The 17,321-nt window shown below is 46.4% G+C and overlaps 1 protein-coding gene across 6 annotated transcripts in view; it reads right to left on the bottom strand.

Moving 5' to 3' along the window:
* Positions 1-17,321, bottom strand: part of DCTN1 (dynactin subunit 1) — a 117,431-nt gene that overhangs the window by 61,693 nt on the left and 38,417 nt on the right. For all 6 annotated transcript variants that reach the window (XM_026658600.1, XM_026658598.1, XM_026658599.1 and 3 more), the window contains exons 3-4: positions 6,389-6,467; positions 2,776-2,807 (exon numbers count right to left, since the gene is read on the bottom strand). In XM_026658600.1, the coding sequence (XP_026514385.1) occupies positions 2,776-2,807; positions 6,389-6,467 (111 nt within the window). The remainder of the gene's footprint in view (positions 1-2,775; positions 2,808-6,388; positions 6,468-17,321) is intronic.

Raw genomic sequence — 17,321 nt, 5'->3', positions numbered from 1 at the left:
GTAGGAAAATAGGAAGTATGGCAAGAGACCACCCTGGCTTAACCAGGAGATCTTCAATGATCTAAAAATCAAAAAAGAGTCTTACAAAAAGTGGAAACTCGGTCAAATTACAAAGGATGAATATAAACAAATAACACAAGTATGTAGGGACAAAATTAGAAAGGCCAAGGCACAAAACAAAATCAAACTAGCTAGAGACATGAAGGGTAACAAGAAAACATTCTATAAATACATTAGACACAAGAGGAAGACCAAGGACAGGGTAGGCCCGTTACCCAATGAGGAGGGACAAATAACAGAAAATGTGGAAATGGCAGATGACTTAATGACTTCTTTGTTTCGGTTTTCACCAAGAAAGTTGGTGGTGATTGGACGTCTAACATAGTGAATGCCAGTGAAAATGAGGTAGGATCAGAAGAGGCTAAAATACGGAAAGAACCAGTTACTTGGACAAATTAGATGTCTTCAAGTCACCACCGCCTGATTAAATGCATCCTAGAATATTCAAGGAGCTGACTGAGGAGATATCTGAGCCATTAGGGATTATCTTTGAGAAGTCATGGGAGACGGGAGAGATTCCATAAGACTGGAAAAGGGCAAATCTTGTGCCCATCTATAAAAAAGGAAATAAGGACAACCGGGGAATTACAGCTCAGTCAGCTTAACTTCTGTACTCGGAGAGATAATGGAGCAAATAATTAAGCAATCAATTTGCAAACATCTAGAAGATAATAAGGTGCTAAGTAACAGTCAGCATGGATTTGTCAAGAACAAATCGTGTCAAACCAACCTGAGCTTTCTTTGACAGGGTAACAAGCCTTGCGGATGGGGGGAAGCGGTAGACATGGTACATCTTGATTTTAGTAAAGCTTTTGATATTGTCTCGCGTGACCGTCCCATAAACAAACTAGGGAAATGCAACCTAGATGGAGCTACTATAAGGTGGGTGCAAAACTGGTTGGAAAACCATTCCCAGAGTAGTTATCAGTGGTTCACAGTCATGCTGGAAAAGGGCATAAAGAGTGGGGTCCCACAGGGATCAGTTCTGGGTCCAGTTCTGTTCAATATCTTCATCAATGATTTAGATAATGGCATAGAGAGGACACTTATAAAGTTTGTGGACAATACCAAGCTGGGAGGAGTTGCAAGTGCTTTGGAGCATAGGATTAAAATTCAAAATGAACTGGACAAACTAGAGAAATGGTCTGAAGTAAATAGGATGAAATTCAATAAGGACAAATACAAAGTACTCACTTAGGAAGGAACCATCAGTAGCACACATACAAAATGGGAAATGACTGCCTAGGAAGGAGTACTGCGGAAAGCGATCTGGGGGTCATAGTGGATCACAAGCTAAATATGAGTCAACAGTGTAACGTTGTTGCAGAAAAAGCTAACATCATTCTGGGATGTATTAGCAGGAGCGTTGTAAGCAAGACACAATAAGTAATTCTTCCGCTCTACTCCGCTCTGATACGGCTTCAACTGGAGCATTGTGCTCAGTTCTGGGCACCACATTTCAGGAAGGATGTGGACAAATTGGAGAGAGAGTCCAGAGAAGAGCAACAAAAAATGATTAAAGATCTAGAAAACATGACCTATGAGGGAAGATAGAAAAAATTGGGTTTGTTTAGTCTGGAAAAGAGAAAACAGAGGGGACATGATAACAGTTTTCAAGTATGTAAAAGGTTATTACAAGGTGGAGGAAGAAAAATTGTTTTTCTTAACCTCTGAGGACAGGACAAGAAGCAGTGGGCTTAAATTGCAGCAAGAGAGGTTTAGGTTGGACATTAGGAAAAAGTTCCTAACTGTCAGGGTGGTTAAACACTGGAATAAACTGCCTAGGGAGGTTGTGGAATCTCCATCTTTGGAGATATTTAACAGCAGGTTAGACAAACACCTGTCAGGGATGGTCTAGATAATTAGTCCTGCTACGAGTGCAGGGGACTAGACTAGATGACCTCTCGAGGTCCCTTCCAGTCCTATGATTGGACACTCAGACACAGTAACAGGCACCCACGTAGGTCTCGTATGAGCCACGAGAACTCCTGGACAAAGATAATTAGGGCAGTATATATAAAGCTTAACTGTAAACTAGGCACATATCCAGGAAATCCAACAGGTTTTCAGCAGAAAAGGTGAATTTAAAATATGCTGTTAAAGAGAGAGTCATTTCCTTCTCTGAAATGTAAGGGCCATTTGGAGGGAAACAGTGATTTCACAGTACTGGAGAGCATTCAGGGGCAAGCTCTGCAATACTCAATCAAATGAAGAAATGACCCCAAAAAAAAAAAAAAAAAAAAAAGCGGCCGCCGGCTGCAGTGCTGGACTGTTGGCCTCCCTCCCCCCGGTCTGATCCCACTGGGAGAGGGCTGTTTGTAACCAACTGAAAAGGTTTCTGGTTATTTGGAATAAAGCTATTTTTGATGTGCCTGGCTCTCTTGACTGACCCCAAGGGGAATCCCTTGTGTAACACCCGGATAACGCAAAAGCTAGACTTTCCTCACCAGCCATTTTATTTGGGGGGTTCCTTTTTTGCCCCCTTTAATCTGAGATGTTCATTGGCTGAAATCCCGGCCCTGCTGTATGCATGGTTACTAGTTCTGTGAGGCTGCAGACAGACGTCTGGTTACACTCTGGAAAGGCAGGAAGAGCTAATGAAGGGAATTCTGCAGATTAGCGTGCGCAAACCCTCCCCTCCCAAAAGCCAACACACGGACGTGGTGGAATGAGTTTCTCCAAGCAGGCGGCAGGGTCTCAAGCTGAAGTACTCACCAATTTGCTGGCTTTGGCAGCTTCCAAAGATTCTGGAAATAAAGCAGAAAAACAAAGAACCATGAGATGTTTGTCACATGTACCACACAGGGCTCTTAGCACATGAGCAGCAGGGCAGAAGGGAGTCCCAACTCACTCTCTGGAATCCTTTGCTTCACTGTGAGAGTTAAGCCCAAAGTCTAGGTCTAGCTGAAGGATCACTAGATGTGTCTCTAAGAGGAGGAATGAAAAGTCTGGGAAGAAGCAAGGTTACAGTGCATCAAAACGAGCAGGCGTGCTGAATTAGATGGCCTTTTCTAGGGCAGCAAGTGTACGGTGTTCTTAAGGATAACTCAAGTTGGTTACCCTTGGGGTTGGTCCTGCTTTGAGCAGGGGGTGGGACTAGATGACCTCCTGAGGTCCCTTCCAACCCTAATCTTCTATGATTCTATGATCCAAGGAATATCAACTATTTCAAAATATAACAGCAAGCCCATGACATCTATCCTTGCCTCTGGTTAGATGACTGCAAGATTTTAGAGAGCTTTGGATCATCTCAAGCCTAAAAAGCCCCTTTTTCAGGAACACAGAAGTACGGACACATGACCCTGTCTCCACCAATTAGATTCCATCTGGTAATCAAAGGTGATTTTATATCTATATCTCCATAAAACAGGGCCAGCTAAAAGGCATCTCAGGCCTGTAACATCACTTGGTAAACTAAAATATGTTTCTATAGTTAGTCATGTGAAATTCTCCACACGGCTAACTTATGAGCACAGGTCAGGTATCTTACTGAGCACAAGGAAAGTTAGGCATTTAACCAGCTACATGTGTGCAAATAAAATTAAGTGCATAGAAGTGACAAGCCATATGAGGCAATTTCTTGCCTTCTGAACTCCTCTTAAAGGTACCTCCAAACTTCGAGTAGGTTTCTCCTCCACCTTTGTTAAATGACCATCTCTGTTCAGCAACCAATGCTTGTCGACCCCTCAAGAGAGGTTGCACTATACTTGATTTGCACATGCATGTAAGTTGCACACTCAAATGTATCTGTGCAGTTGCCTGAGTTTAACCTTGAAGATCTAGATTACAATGTAATGCGTGGAGAAAACTTAATGCTTCTGGGGCTGTGATCCTGTCAGGCTCCAACTAATCAGGGTCAGGCTTTCTCACTACTAGAATGGGAGACCACCCAGGAGAATCCAATATCCTGCAGCATATGTTGACTATTCTGTAGCTGGCATTCTTCCTTGAATGATTACGTTAAAACCCCATAGGTCGTTATGAGGGGTTGTGTCTGTCGTAGTTGGTCAGGTGCTCTGTTTGCGGTTTCCTCTATAAAACAGCAAAGAGAGCTCCTGACCAACTCTGACAATCAAGGGTGTCCTGGCATTTAAATGAACAGGTGCAAACGCTGGAGTCTGGGCTGAAATCCAATTCTACATAAAGGGCCCTGGCATTTTCACTTGGATTCGGGATTTTTCTTCACCTCCTGTCCTGAACTGTTTGTATCTTTGATGTACTCTGTTGAACAGCTGCTGCATTCCACTCCAGAGACAGCTACAGTTTAGTGGTGAGCAAAGCGATTCCCATGTACAGGTGTGCGTAGGCAGGGTCAAAATGTACAATTTTAGCGTACAACCTTGAGTTAAGTGCAGAAGTTGTGTGTACTAAGCACAGGAGGAGGATCTGTTTGGGTAAATTTCATCCTTTGTTTTGTTCCTGGATATTTGATGGGTCTGATATTGTGGCTTGCAGTCATGGTAGCTGTTCGTATGGCATTCATTGTGGGCAGCACTCTGTTTGCGTGTGTGTATTAAGGTGAAATGAGGCATCAGCTGCTCAGATAACAGACACTATAGAAGCAGCTCATAAATCAAAGACCCCAACCATCCCCACTGTGCTTCTTACACCTTTATTCCTTTTAGCAGAGAAGGTGCTAGATTTATGGGAATTGAAATCTCTGCATCGTATACTGCAGAGGCAGAGACTGCAGCAGACGCTGCTGTTTCTATGGAAACTCCCTGGCATGGAGCCACGCTTCATGTGTCTGTATTTTGCTTCTCCAAAGAGCACTGCAGCTGACCCTATGTGCTTTGACCCCTTCCACCTTCCTCATTCTTCTTGGTCTCCCACCATCACCTCTACAGCTCACACGTTTGAGCTACTCATCTCAAACACCTGTCTTATCCCTCTGACCCAGCCAGTGACTGCTCCTCACTGTTCACTTCACCCTCTCTGAACTAGTGTGTGTGTGTGTGTGTGTGTGTGTGTGTCCCCGTCATTTTCTGAGGCAATTCCCCAGATCCCTCTGTCAATATCCACCACTCTAGCCTCTCTGGCTCCTCATGAGCTCTTCTCCCCCAACCTCTTACTTCTTCACACAGCACCCGCTGGGATGCCTCAAGGTACAGGAGTCCAGCTACCAGGGCTGGAGAAAGCAGGGCAAACTGGAGCTCACTCTCCACCAGGAGGTAGGCAAAGTCCAACTCACAATCTACAAGCCTTTCTCCAGAATCTCTCTCAAATTAGGAGCTCCAGAGGGATCTATCAAAGCTAAACAACTGGGCAGCACAATGGCCGATGACATTCAGGGCAAGGTAATGCACATGGGAAGGTACTACCTGAACTGCCCTGACACTGCTTACACTTCACTGAAAACCCAGCACTTCGGAAAAAGAGACCTGGAGATCAGAGTAAGCAGCTCAGTGAGAGCCACTCCTCAGGGTGAAGCAGCAAACAAAACGTTAGGAATAGGGTGAGCAAATACTGCTGCTATTATAATACTATTGGCTAACTCCGGGGGATGCTCTCCCCTGGATACTGCGTTCCGTTCTAGTCACCTCCTCTCAAGAAGAATGCACCAGAAATGGGCGGGTGGGAGGACAACAAAGGGCAATGGGGATTAATAGAGGCCTCGAAAGACTTCCATGTGAGGAGAGACTGAACATTAGGGACTATTTAGAGAGGAGACAGAAATGGGATGACAGGCTCATCATACAGGGACAAACAGAGGCCTAATGACATTAAAAGGCAGCAACGTTTAAAAAACAAGCTGCCACCCACTGCCCAGCCCCCTTACCACTGGAGGCTAGTTCTGGACCGTTTCACTTAGACTGCCTTTCCCCAGGCAGTTATGGACATGCTCCTTGCCTCACTTACCTATCGCCCACCAGCATTCTACTTGAGCTTAAGCCGGTGTGGATTTCAATACCACTGAACGCTCGAGGACTTGAGGAAGAAACCAGTGATATTCTCGCCGCCCTGGACTTGAATCCTAACCTTACCTGCATGATGGCAAACTTGACAGCAGCCTCCCATCAACTTCAGAGGGCTCTGGATCCAGCCCTTAGTGGGGATCCTGGGTGGCCTTTATAGCCTTTCCCTGGGTGCTTGTTGAGATGCCCTTGGAACGCTAAACTAAAGGAGCAGTGCACCAGTAAGTGCTATGCTTGCACCTCCACGTGTCCCAGCGGAGGCTCCCCTCTGGCAGGAGAAAAGGTAGAAGGGATGGGTGAAGATTTCCCCAAGAGCTCCGATTCTAGGCAATGCTGGATGTCTGACATATGGATCCCTCTTGGGCTGGAATGAAGGGAGATAAGGACTCGTAAGAAAGACGAGTGGACCATACCTCTTTTGGGGACCTTTGAGGCAGAAGATTCTGGGGTTTCTGGAGATGTTGTATCTGCTCCATCTTCAAAAATCTGGATCTGAATAAATGGAATAAATTCAATGTTACCAGCAAGGAGTGGCATGAACACACAGCAGCCCCATTCTGGAGTTGGGGCTTTAATACAGCAGACTTCACTTTGTGCTGATTTTTAATCTCATTTCTTGGTGTTCCTCCCTCCCCAGCTTCCTGAAAACTTATATTTGAAATTGACTAGAAACCCATTGTGGATTTGAGGACCCAGTTGCCCAGGCAGTCTAAAGCAGTTTACAGGTCGCTATCTACTTCAGTCCAAGCCAAGCTAATGACTTTTGGTCTGTAGATCAGTTTAAGTTTCTGACCGATAAGGAGAAGCTAGGATTTGTTTTTAAAGTATATTTTATCTGATCTGAACAGAATTGTAAAGACTCCCACATTCCTCAGTAAGAAAAGCTGCTTTTCTCCAAGATGTAGCAACCTGTGAGGGCTCAGAACACCAATACAATCAACACAGGGGTCCTAGTGAAAGCTGCCACGCTCTCAGGGAGATTCCAGCACCTGAAAGCAGAGACGATCTCAGGTTTGGGGTAATGCTATGAAATCTAAAGCACAGGCGTCCTAGGGGACTTTTTAAACAATCTTTTTTGGCCAGGCTCTTGACTGACAAATAACGGAGGATAGGTGGTTTGTAAACAAGCAGGCACCTCTGCTGTAGCCTGCCAGTCTGTAAGTGGTTCCTATGTAGGTAAGGTGCCCAGGACACCAGATACCTCTTCCTGCTCATTTAAGAAGTGTGTATTTTAATGAGACACTATGCCAGTGGCTCTCAACCTTTCCAGACAGACTACTGTACCCCTTGCAGGAGTCTGATTTGTCTTGTGTACCCCAAGTTTCACCTCACTTAAAAACTATTTGCTTACAAAATCAGGCATAAAAATACCAAAGTGTCACAGCCCACCAGTACTGAAAAATTGCCGACTTTCTCATTTTTACCATATAATTATAAATCAATTGGAATATAAATACTGTTCTTCCATTTCAGTGTATAGTATATAGAGCAGTATAAACAAGTCACTGTCTGTATGAAATTTGAGTTTGTACTGACTTCACTAGTGCTTTTTATGTAGCCTGTTGTAAAACTAGGCAAATCTCTAGGTGAGTTGATGTCCCCCCAGAGGACCCCTGCGTACCCCTGGCTGAGAGCCACTGCTCTATGCTATAGAAATAATGACAACGCCATCGAAGGCGGCGAATCCACTCCGAGCAGTGTTTAAAAGAAGGTGGAAAAGGGGAGGCATCCCGCTGACAGGGCACCTCTCCAATGAAAGCCACGTGCTGCTGACCTCTTTAGGGGAGTTCTGTAAAGGGGAGGCTTTTGAGCCACCTCAGCAGTGCACAAGGGAGAACTTTTCACTTGGCTTACAGGAATCCATCCTAGGAGGAGATTATATAGTCTTGATAATGGGGCTTCCCACTCCCTCATACAGCCGAGGTCATCAAAAATGAGCCTAGGAATTCTAAGCACCTCTGACTCGTCTGTCTAGTACAGATGGGGTTAGATACACTGGGCATGGGATGACCAGCAGTGACATCAGTGTTTAGGACTGTTTTCCTACAGTTGTATTTTATCACCACCCTGATTTCAGGAGGAGACAAACAGGCGCTGATCACTTAAAGGTCCCCTGGCACTTGCCCCGGAAGGGTCTGAGTTCCCTCACCAATAATCACATTCCGCCGTCCTAAATTCCTCCTGCGTTTTTAACTGAATACATGAATTGTCACTTCTCCTTCCACGCCGCTAACGAAACCAGCTTTGCAGTGGGGCTAGAATAGAACGGAGGCTGCATTTCCGTCCCAGAGGTGGGTGAAGCGCCCCCAACAGTACATGGTCTGTAAAGCAGTGTGGGATCCCCGGACTGTCAGTAAGTGACATGAAGCGGAAAGTGAGGAATTAGAGCTGCGGGGGGAGTGGTTATTTTTTAGTTTAGAAACGCACAGTAATGTACAGGACATGGTGCTGAAACATAGCTAGGACTGCTCTGCCTACAGCCATCAGCCCTCTCCATGGCATGGGAATCAGCACTACTGTACCTGGTGACAAACTCTAAGGTCTCCACCTGTTCTAGGAGGACTCTGATGCTTAAAATACCTGACCCAGTGAAAGGAAATCCCAAGTATTTTAAAGCTGCCAAAACATGCGCAGGAAACACATCAGTGTTAACAACTCTCCGTGTTGACACAGTTGCTCGCAGTGCTGTTCCAGGCCTTTGGTGAGCAGTACAGGGAAATGGATGGGAAAGGCACGCTCAGAAACAAACAGCAGGGAAACAACAGTGGCTCTCCCTACACCATTTCCATGCTTGGGTCTGGTACCTACAGTCTCCTGCAGCAGCTTACCAGGATGCCAGATCTAACCCCCTCAATGTCCATTTACAAAACAAGTCAGCCTCTCCTCCTCCTGCTGTATCAAACCCAAATTCCCTCCATTAACTTCCATTCAGTACTGGCTAGGAGGCACTCAGTTCCAATCCAGCCCGGCTGCTCACTACAGCTGCATGGAAATCCTCCAGCAGAACAGTTCTGCATCAGGGATGGCAGATTCACCTAAACAGAAACGGCGCAAAGACAGTATGATTTTGACGAAGCTCCAACAGAATCCAGACAGGTATCCAGACAGCCAAGTCTCCTGCCACCTCACCCACCTAGCAACTCGGCAGCCCATCTGGCATGCTGCCAGGCACCCTGTACGTCCAGCCTCCTGCCTGGTGGGCTAATGGGGACCCAAGACCCCAGGAGTTTGGAAGCTGGTGTTTCCAGCTCCTCTTCAGCCCGTCAGGCAGAATTGTTTGGAAGGAAGGATCGCTAGGAAGAGAAGGAATCCACCCAACGAAGAGCGGGAAGCACCTCTTCGCAGGCAGGCTGGCTAACCTAGTGAGGAGGATTTTAAACTAGGTTCGCCGGGAGATGGTGACCTAAGCCCGGAGGTAAGTGGGATACCGGGAGGAAACACAAGGAAGAGGGTGTAACGGGGAGGCCTCCTGATTCATACTGAGAAAGTAGGGCAATCGGCTAGTTATCTTAGGTGCCTGTACATGAACGCAAGAAGCCTGGGAAACAAGCAGGAAGAACTGGAAGTCCTGGCACAGTCAAGTAACTATGATGTGATTGGAACAGAGACTTGGTGGGGTAACTCACATGACTGGAGTACTACCATGGATGGGTATAAACTGTTCAGGAAGGACAGGCCGGGGAGAAAATGTGGAGGAGTTGCACTGTATGTAAGAGAGCAATGTGATTGCTCAGAGCTCCAGTATGAAACTGGAGAAAAGCCTGTTGAGAGTCTTTGGGTTAAGTTTAGAGGCAAGAACAACAAGGGTGATGTTGTGGTGGGCATCTGCTATAGACCACCAGACCAGGAGGATGAGGTAGACGAGGCTTTCTTCCGGCAACTAACAGAAGTTTCCAGATCACAGGTCCTGGTTCTCATGGGGGACTTCATCACCCTGACATCTGCTAGGAGAGCAATACAGCAGTGAACAGACAATCCAGGAAGTTTTTGGAGAGTGTTGGGGACAACTTCCCGTTGCAAGTGCTGGAGGAACCAACTAGGGGCCGTGCTCCTCTTGACCTGCTGCTCACAAACAGGGAAGAATTGGTAGGCGAATTAGAAATGGGTGGCAACCTGGGCAGCAGTGACCATGAATTGGTCGCGTTCAGGATCCTGACAAAAGGAAGAAAGGAGAGCAGCAGAATACGGACCCTGGACTTCAGAAAAGCAGACTTTGACTCCCTAGGGAACTGATGGGCAGGATCCCCTGGGAGGCTAATATGAGGGGGAAAGGAGTCTAGGAGAGCTGGCTGTATTTTAGAGAAGTCTTATTGAGGGTGCAGGAACAAACCATCCCGATGTACAGAAAGAATAGCAAATATGACAGGCGACCAGCTTGGCTTAACAGAGAAATCTTCAGTGAGCTTAAACACGAAAAGGAAGCTTACAAGAAGTGGAAATTTGGACAGATGGCATGGAAGGAGTACAAAAATATTGCTCGAGCATGCAGGGGTGTAATCAGGAAGGGCAAAACACAATTGGAGTTGCAGCTAGCAAGGGATGTAAAGGGTAACAAGAAGGGTTTCTACAGGTAGGTTAGCAACAAGAAGGTGGTAAGGGAAAGTGTGGGCCCCTTGCCGAATGGGGGAGCCAACCTACTGACAGATGACGTGGAAAAGGCTGAAGTACTCAATGCTTTTTTTTGTCTCGGTCTGCACAGACAAAGTCAGCTCCCAGACGGCTGCACTGGGCAGCACAGTATGGGGAGGAGGTGACCAGCCCTCTGTGGTGAAAGAACAGGTTAAAGACTATTTAGAAAAGCTGGACATGCACGAGTCCATGGGGCCGGATCTAATGCATCCGAGAGTTCTGAGGGAGTTGGCTGATGTGATTGCAGAGCCATTGGCCATGATCCTTTAAAAGTTGTGACGATCAGGGGAGGTCCCAGACAATTGGAAAAAGGCAAATATAGTGCTCATCTTTCAAAAAGGGAAGAAGGAGAATCCAGGGAACTACAGACCAGTCAGTCTCACCTCAGTCCCTGGAAAACTCACAGAGCAGGGAGCCCAGAAATTCCTGGTCACCTCATCCGTGCAGAGGGACAAACCCCTGCCATCCAGGTGGAAGCTGCAGCGTGCGGCTTTATCACAGGGCCATCACCACTGCTCCAGCTCCCTTTTTTTTTTTTTTAAATATACCTACTTCCCTCTGGACAAGTAAAGGCATCGTTCGTGTGCACAAGCCAAAGGAGAGACTTTAGAACAGCTTGCCACGGCGCTGGGGATCAGCAGAGAGCCTTGAGCTGAGGCCCCACACGGGCTCACTCTCTCTGCATGTATCTACGCTACCAGCACCACAGAGGCACAGCTGCAGCCGTGGTGCTGGAGCGTAGACACTTGCTACAGCGACGGGCTTCCATTCCTACAGTAAACCCACTCGCTTGAGAGGCCGTAGCTTGGTCAATGGTAGAATTCTTCCACTGGCCGAATGATGTCTACACTGGAGCTTAGACGGATTTAACCAGGTCTCTCCGGAGTGTGACTATTTCATACCCTGAGCTACATAGCTAAATTGACCTACGTTATAGGTGCAGGCAAGGCCTCTGGAAGAGGTTAGCACTTTCTCACAGGTTACCATAGAGTTTATTTTTCCTAAAGGGATTTATCAGCTCCAAGACACTTATTCTGCCTGGTATATTTAAGATCTCTGAGACTTTGTTTTTATGAACAGTCTGTTTTTGAAGCTAATGCTCCACAAACAAGTTAAAAGACTACTGCTGTGTTTTATGGATGCAGTTTCTATTTGCACTCATTTGCAATGGGGTAGGGTTTGGTTGGTTGGTTTTTTTGGAGGGGAGAGTGGGGAAAGTTTCTTTGGGCCTTGTATATTCCAAGAAATAGTTTTTATGGGTTTAACAGGACTGTGGTTACATCAATTTGATTAAAAATCTGTTTTATTAGCAAAAAAAAAAAAAAAAAAAAAAAAAATCACAAAGTTAGAACACTGCTCAGGAGAGCCTCGTTTAGTGTTAACATCCCACGGTCCCACATTGCACGTAACCACAGAGTAACGATGTGGCGGTGGCTTTTGAGGGTGACCTAGAGACGAAGCATGGGGGTGAAGCACTAGTTTCATTTATAGCCGAGAACATGAGCAGGACATGAATTCTGTTGCAAGCGCCTCTAAAAGAACCTTGTCATTTTCTGATTTATTTTTTTTAAACTGATTCTTCAAAACTTAACTTTGGTGTTTTAGTGGTTGCTTTTGGTTTAAACTGAAAACTGGAATCCTAGTGATAGGTGTGAGCCCTTGCTTATGCACTCTAACCGGTGCACAGAACAAGTAACAGAGAAAGCAGCACACACAGCATAACAACACTCCTAGCCCCACAATGTGCTTGCATCTTCTCTTCTCATGACAAGAGACCTAACCTGCAGCAAACTCCCGTTCCAGCTGACAACATTGCTATAGCAACCGAGCGGTGCTCCCTAGCAGCATCAGAAAAAATTTCATTACAGAAAACAGGGAACAAGACGTTCAGCCACCCAGACTCTCAGATAGCCCCAGTTTGTGCCAACCCCCCACCTCCCGCAAAAGCAAGACAAACACAAAACCATCAATGTTCTTAACCATCTAACTGCTGGCTGAGGAAAGGACTGAACAGCAGTGGGCACCTCTCTCTCCAAAGCTGTTTCTATTCGTTATTACAGATTGATTCCCCTCCTCTGGTTTCTTTCTGAGCTCTCAGGCTGGCGCCAGTCAGTGCGCCACAGAAAGGAGCATTATAAAAAGGAAGTGAACACTCTTACAGGGCAAGGCTCGAAGAACAGGCCAAGAAGTTACTAAGCAGCATGCTCCTTTCCTACGGAGCAGACATTTTAAAACTCTCATGGATTTGGAGTCCACCCTCCCCAGCTCACAGCTGCCATGCTGGATTTGCCTCTCTAAAAGGAGCCAAGTCCTTGCGGCTGCTTCAGAGTTCCGCTCGTAGAGGCAATGGTGCTCCCAGGCAAAATCAAGCCTGCCTCACGATTTAAAGCCAAGTTTTAAATCTGGGGAAAGAGCGGTTACTCGCCAGCCTCTGCACACTAGTGGGATGTGTCCCTTCCCCGTAGAGCCCACAGGTGTGCCCGGGCAGAAGCAATGCACTGCAGGTACTGAAGAGTAACTCCTTTAAAAAGGACAGCTGGTGCACCTTGCCCGAAGAGGAGGAGAGACTGAAAGAGCGTACAACAAATAATCCAAGAGGAAAGATATGGAGACAAAAGCACAGACACGGATAGCTCTCTGCTGCTCGGAATAAGTCCCTTCCACTTCCAGGAAGAACATTTTAAGATACGCTTTCCTGGAACGTAGCAGAATTTGTCAAACTCCCACAAAACAGGCCAGGCATGGTCTCTGGGATCCAAATCATTAGATGGAACAACTGCAGAGCGGATGAAGGACGAGAGGCTTTCTGACACAAGAGAACTGGTAAAAAGCAACAGAGGGTCCTGTGGCACCGTTAAGACTAACAGAAGTATTGGGAGCATATATACCTGCCTCTGGAAATTTCCATTACTTGCATCTGAAGAAGTGAGGTTCTTACCCATGAAAGCTTATGCTCCCAATACTTCTGTTAGTCTTAAAGGTGCCACAGGACCCTCTGTTGCTTTTTACAGATTCAGACTAACACGGTTACCCCCTCTGAAAAGAGAACTGGTGACACCAGTAAATGATACAGAGACTCCCATGCAACGTCCCAAGGAAGAGTGTATCAATACTGACTGCGCAAGGCAGGGCCATCAGTCTGACCTGAGCCTGTCTGCATCTCTTCTAACCAACAGCTTGGCATAACTTAGCCCTTTGCTCCAGTCTAAGAGGAATGCACTGGTGATTGAGTCTGCATCCATTTCTGCTCCGGATTCAACACACTTTGCATTGCTGGTTGGTGTGAAAAGATCTACCAATGGAGTGTCACATTTCTTGAATATCTCTACTAACATCTGCTTAAGCAATCACTCATCCTGGTCCTGTAGCCTGAAACTTTTCTTGTAAGCTAGCACATTTTCTTTCCCAGATGAGTGGGCTAAGGGACACACCTGATAGACCAGGTACCAGTCCAGAGGGCCAGCAAAATGGCTGGGAGTGAGCACCTCCTTGCTTGATGATATTGAACATTGCTGTGATGCCGTATGTCAGTACTGGACCAACAACCCTTTTAATCATTGTCAGAAAGGACTTCAGAACCCACCTGATGGCTCCTACTTCCAGACCATTTACTTGCAGCTTGGCTTCCCATGTATTCCATCAAAAACATACCATCACATTTTGGACATGGGTCAGCCCAATCAGGGGCATCTGCTGAGACTCACATGGCTGGGGATGGAGGACAGAAATGAGCTCTCACTCAGCATACTGCCCTTAGCTACCACAGGGCCACAAATTTAAAGTGAGGAATAACTACTGTTAATTTTTCCCTGGAGGAGACTTGGAGGCAAGGAGTCAGACAACTGTTGGATTGGTTAGCCATCTCTAACCCAACCATTCTGTCACGGTGGGACTAAAGATTTTGCATTGCTTGGATGCAGTGGGCTGGCCATTCCATTGGAAAACTGCACAAAGGGACCATTAAAGGTGAACGGATTAAAACTGTGTTTGCACATCGCCTCGTACAACAGGGTCCCGGTCCATGACTTGGGCTCCCAGGCACTACGGTAACACTAATACTAATTTAAAATTAAAAGTTAAAGAGCTTTCAATCCAAGTTACTAACCATACATGTTTAGAGCGACACTACGCCCCATGTTCTTCATAGAGATATTATTGTGATATGATTATGGCATAACTATCATGTATTTTATGCAAGATAAGGTCATGTACTATGTCATTGAAAAGGTTATGATTCACTGAATATGACTATCCTATTTGTATGCATGTATCATTTTGGTATCTGAAGTTAGGAATATTGTCTAGGCATCTGTTACAAATGTGTGAACACCCACTAGGCAGAACGCAATCAGTCTAGACGGCTGGCTGGGAAGGGCCATTAGGGAAAACAATAGGTCTTAGAAGATGCTAATCTCCCACTGGGGAGCCTTCCTGAGGACACCACAAACAGACTCCAAGTCATGGCTGCTGTGTCCCTACAGGGACATGTGACCAAGTCACCCAGTACTGGACTCCATCTTGGAATACCAGTGTCTTTCCACGGAAAGGTTTGGGAAGTAAAATTGGAGACAAAGGGTTCCCGCCGTATACAAAAGCTATTTAAGGAAGGGGAGTGACATCATCTAGGTTCTTCACTGACTCCCCGCCAAAGAAACTGCTGGAAACTCCTGAGGAACAAAGGCTGGACTAGGGGAGAAGGGCTGAATTCAGGCTAGAGGGGTTTCTAGCCTGTGACAGGAATACCTGGAGTTTTAAGCTGCAAGCAAGTGCAGCTTGCTCTCAAGAAACTCTGCAAACTGCCTAAAACAACATTTAGGGTGAGAATTTGCTAGTCATATCCAATCTCTTTAGTATATTAAGCTTAGATTGCATTTTTGTTTATTTGCTAGGTAATCTGCTTTGATCTGTTTGCTATCCCTTATAATCACATAAAGTCTATGTTTTGTAGTTAAGAAACTTGTTTTTGTTTTGTCTAAAACCAGTGTGTGGAAATCATAACTGAGGGCGGAAAGCTGTTGCATATCTTCCTCCACATTGAGGGAGAGGGCGAATTTCACGAGCTTATGCTGTACCGTTCTCTGTGCAGCACAAGACGGTATCATTTGGGGTTTACACTCCAGAGGGGGGCGGGAGGCGTGCCTTAGCAACTGGGAGGTGCCTTAGCTGAGCCTGCCCATGCAGAGCTGATCTCAGCATCTGTGTGAAGCTGGGTGTGTCCCTACCTGTATGTGTGCTGGAGGGGGCTTGCAGGCCTGTCACAACAGTACAGTGTAAAGGGAGCCCAGGCTGGTGGGTCAGGCGGGCTCAGTGGTACCCCAGTTCCAGGTAGCACCCCGGGGGAACCCGTCACAGAGTTAATTCCTCATTCAGTTTAAAATGATGTAATTTCCTGCTTCACTTGAAGGTACCTGCCCAGCCTCCACTCCCAAGTTTTCCTTGCTAAAGTCATTTAGGGTATGCCCACACGGCAAAGAAAAACCTGTGGCACCAAGTTTCAGAGCCCAGGTCAATTGACTCAGGCTCACGGGGCTCGGGCTGCAGAGCTAAAAATAGCAGTGTAGACATTTGACCTCTAGCTACATCCCGGGCTCCGAGACCCACCCCCTCGTCGAGTTTCAGAGCCCAGGCTCCAGCTCAAACATCTACACTGCTATCTTCAGCCCCTGCAGCCTGAGCCAACTGACCTGGGCTCGGCAACTCGGAACCACAGTCCTTTATTGCAGTGTAGACATACCGACGCTCCTGGGAGTGTGAGAAATGCAGCTCCCCGCACTGTGGTTTTGGTGGTTGTAACACCATTCTCTGCTTCATGAAAAACACAGAACTCTTTGTGCAGTTCAGCATCATTTCAGGATCCCATAACCTTAACTTGCTGAGACACCCCTCCAGTAATCCACAGATGAAAGACTGCTGACAGAATAAAAACGCATCGAATGGTACCGCTAACTAGGCCCCCCTTTCTGAAGAGGACTCCACATTTTGAGCTGCCCAGCCTCACTCCATAAGTGTTTGAGGGACAGGAGTCCTGGCACTGCCACTCTCCCTGGAGTGAAGGAAATGGGAACTATCTTATTCACTCCCGTGAGTGGGTGTGGAATGTCTCCATGTTTCACATTTAACCAAGACCCCTTTTTGATCGGGGTGCTGCATACACAGAACCATAGACACATAGGGTGGAAGGGACCTCGAGAAACCATCAAATCCAGCCCACTGCCCTGAGTCAGGACCAAGTGAACTTAGACCATCCCTGACAAGTGTTTGTCCAACCTGTTCTTAAAAATCTCCAATGACCGGGATTCCACAAACTCCTTTGGAAGCCTGTTCCAGAGCTACCCTTAGAGTTAGAACGTTTTTTCTAAATTTAACTTAAAATCTCCCTTGCTGCAGCTTAAGCCCATTACTTCTGGTCCTGCCTTCAGTGGACATAGAGAACAGCTGATCACCATCCTCTTTATAACAGCCCTTAACATATTAGAAGACTGTTAGCAAGTCCCCTTTAGTCTTCTTTTCTCAAGACCAAACATGCCTAGATTTTTTAACCTTTCCTTATAGGTCAGGTTTTCTAAGCCTTTTCTTATTGTTGTTGCTCTCCTCTGGACTCTCTCCAATTTATCCATATCTTTCCTTAAGCGTGGCGCTCAATATTGGACACAGTACTCCAGTTGAGGCCTCACCAGTGCTGAATAGAACAGGATAATTACCTCCCCGTCTTACGTA

The sequence above is a fragment of the Terrapene carolina genome, unplaced genomic scaffold (assembly GCF_002925995.2).
Source record: "Terrapene carolina triunguis isolate 2854851 unplaced genomic scaffold, T_m_triunguis-2.0 Scaffold473, whole genome shotgun sequence".
NCBI classification, from domain to species: domain Eukaryota; kingdom Metazoa; phylum Chordata; order Testudines; family Emydidae; genus Terrapene; species Terrapene triunguis.
Note: the sequence above shows the minus strand (reverse complement) of the source record. Positions and strands in the feature narration are given on the sequence as shown.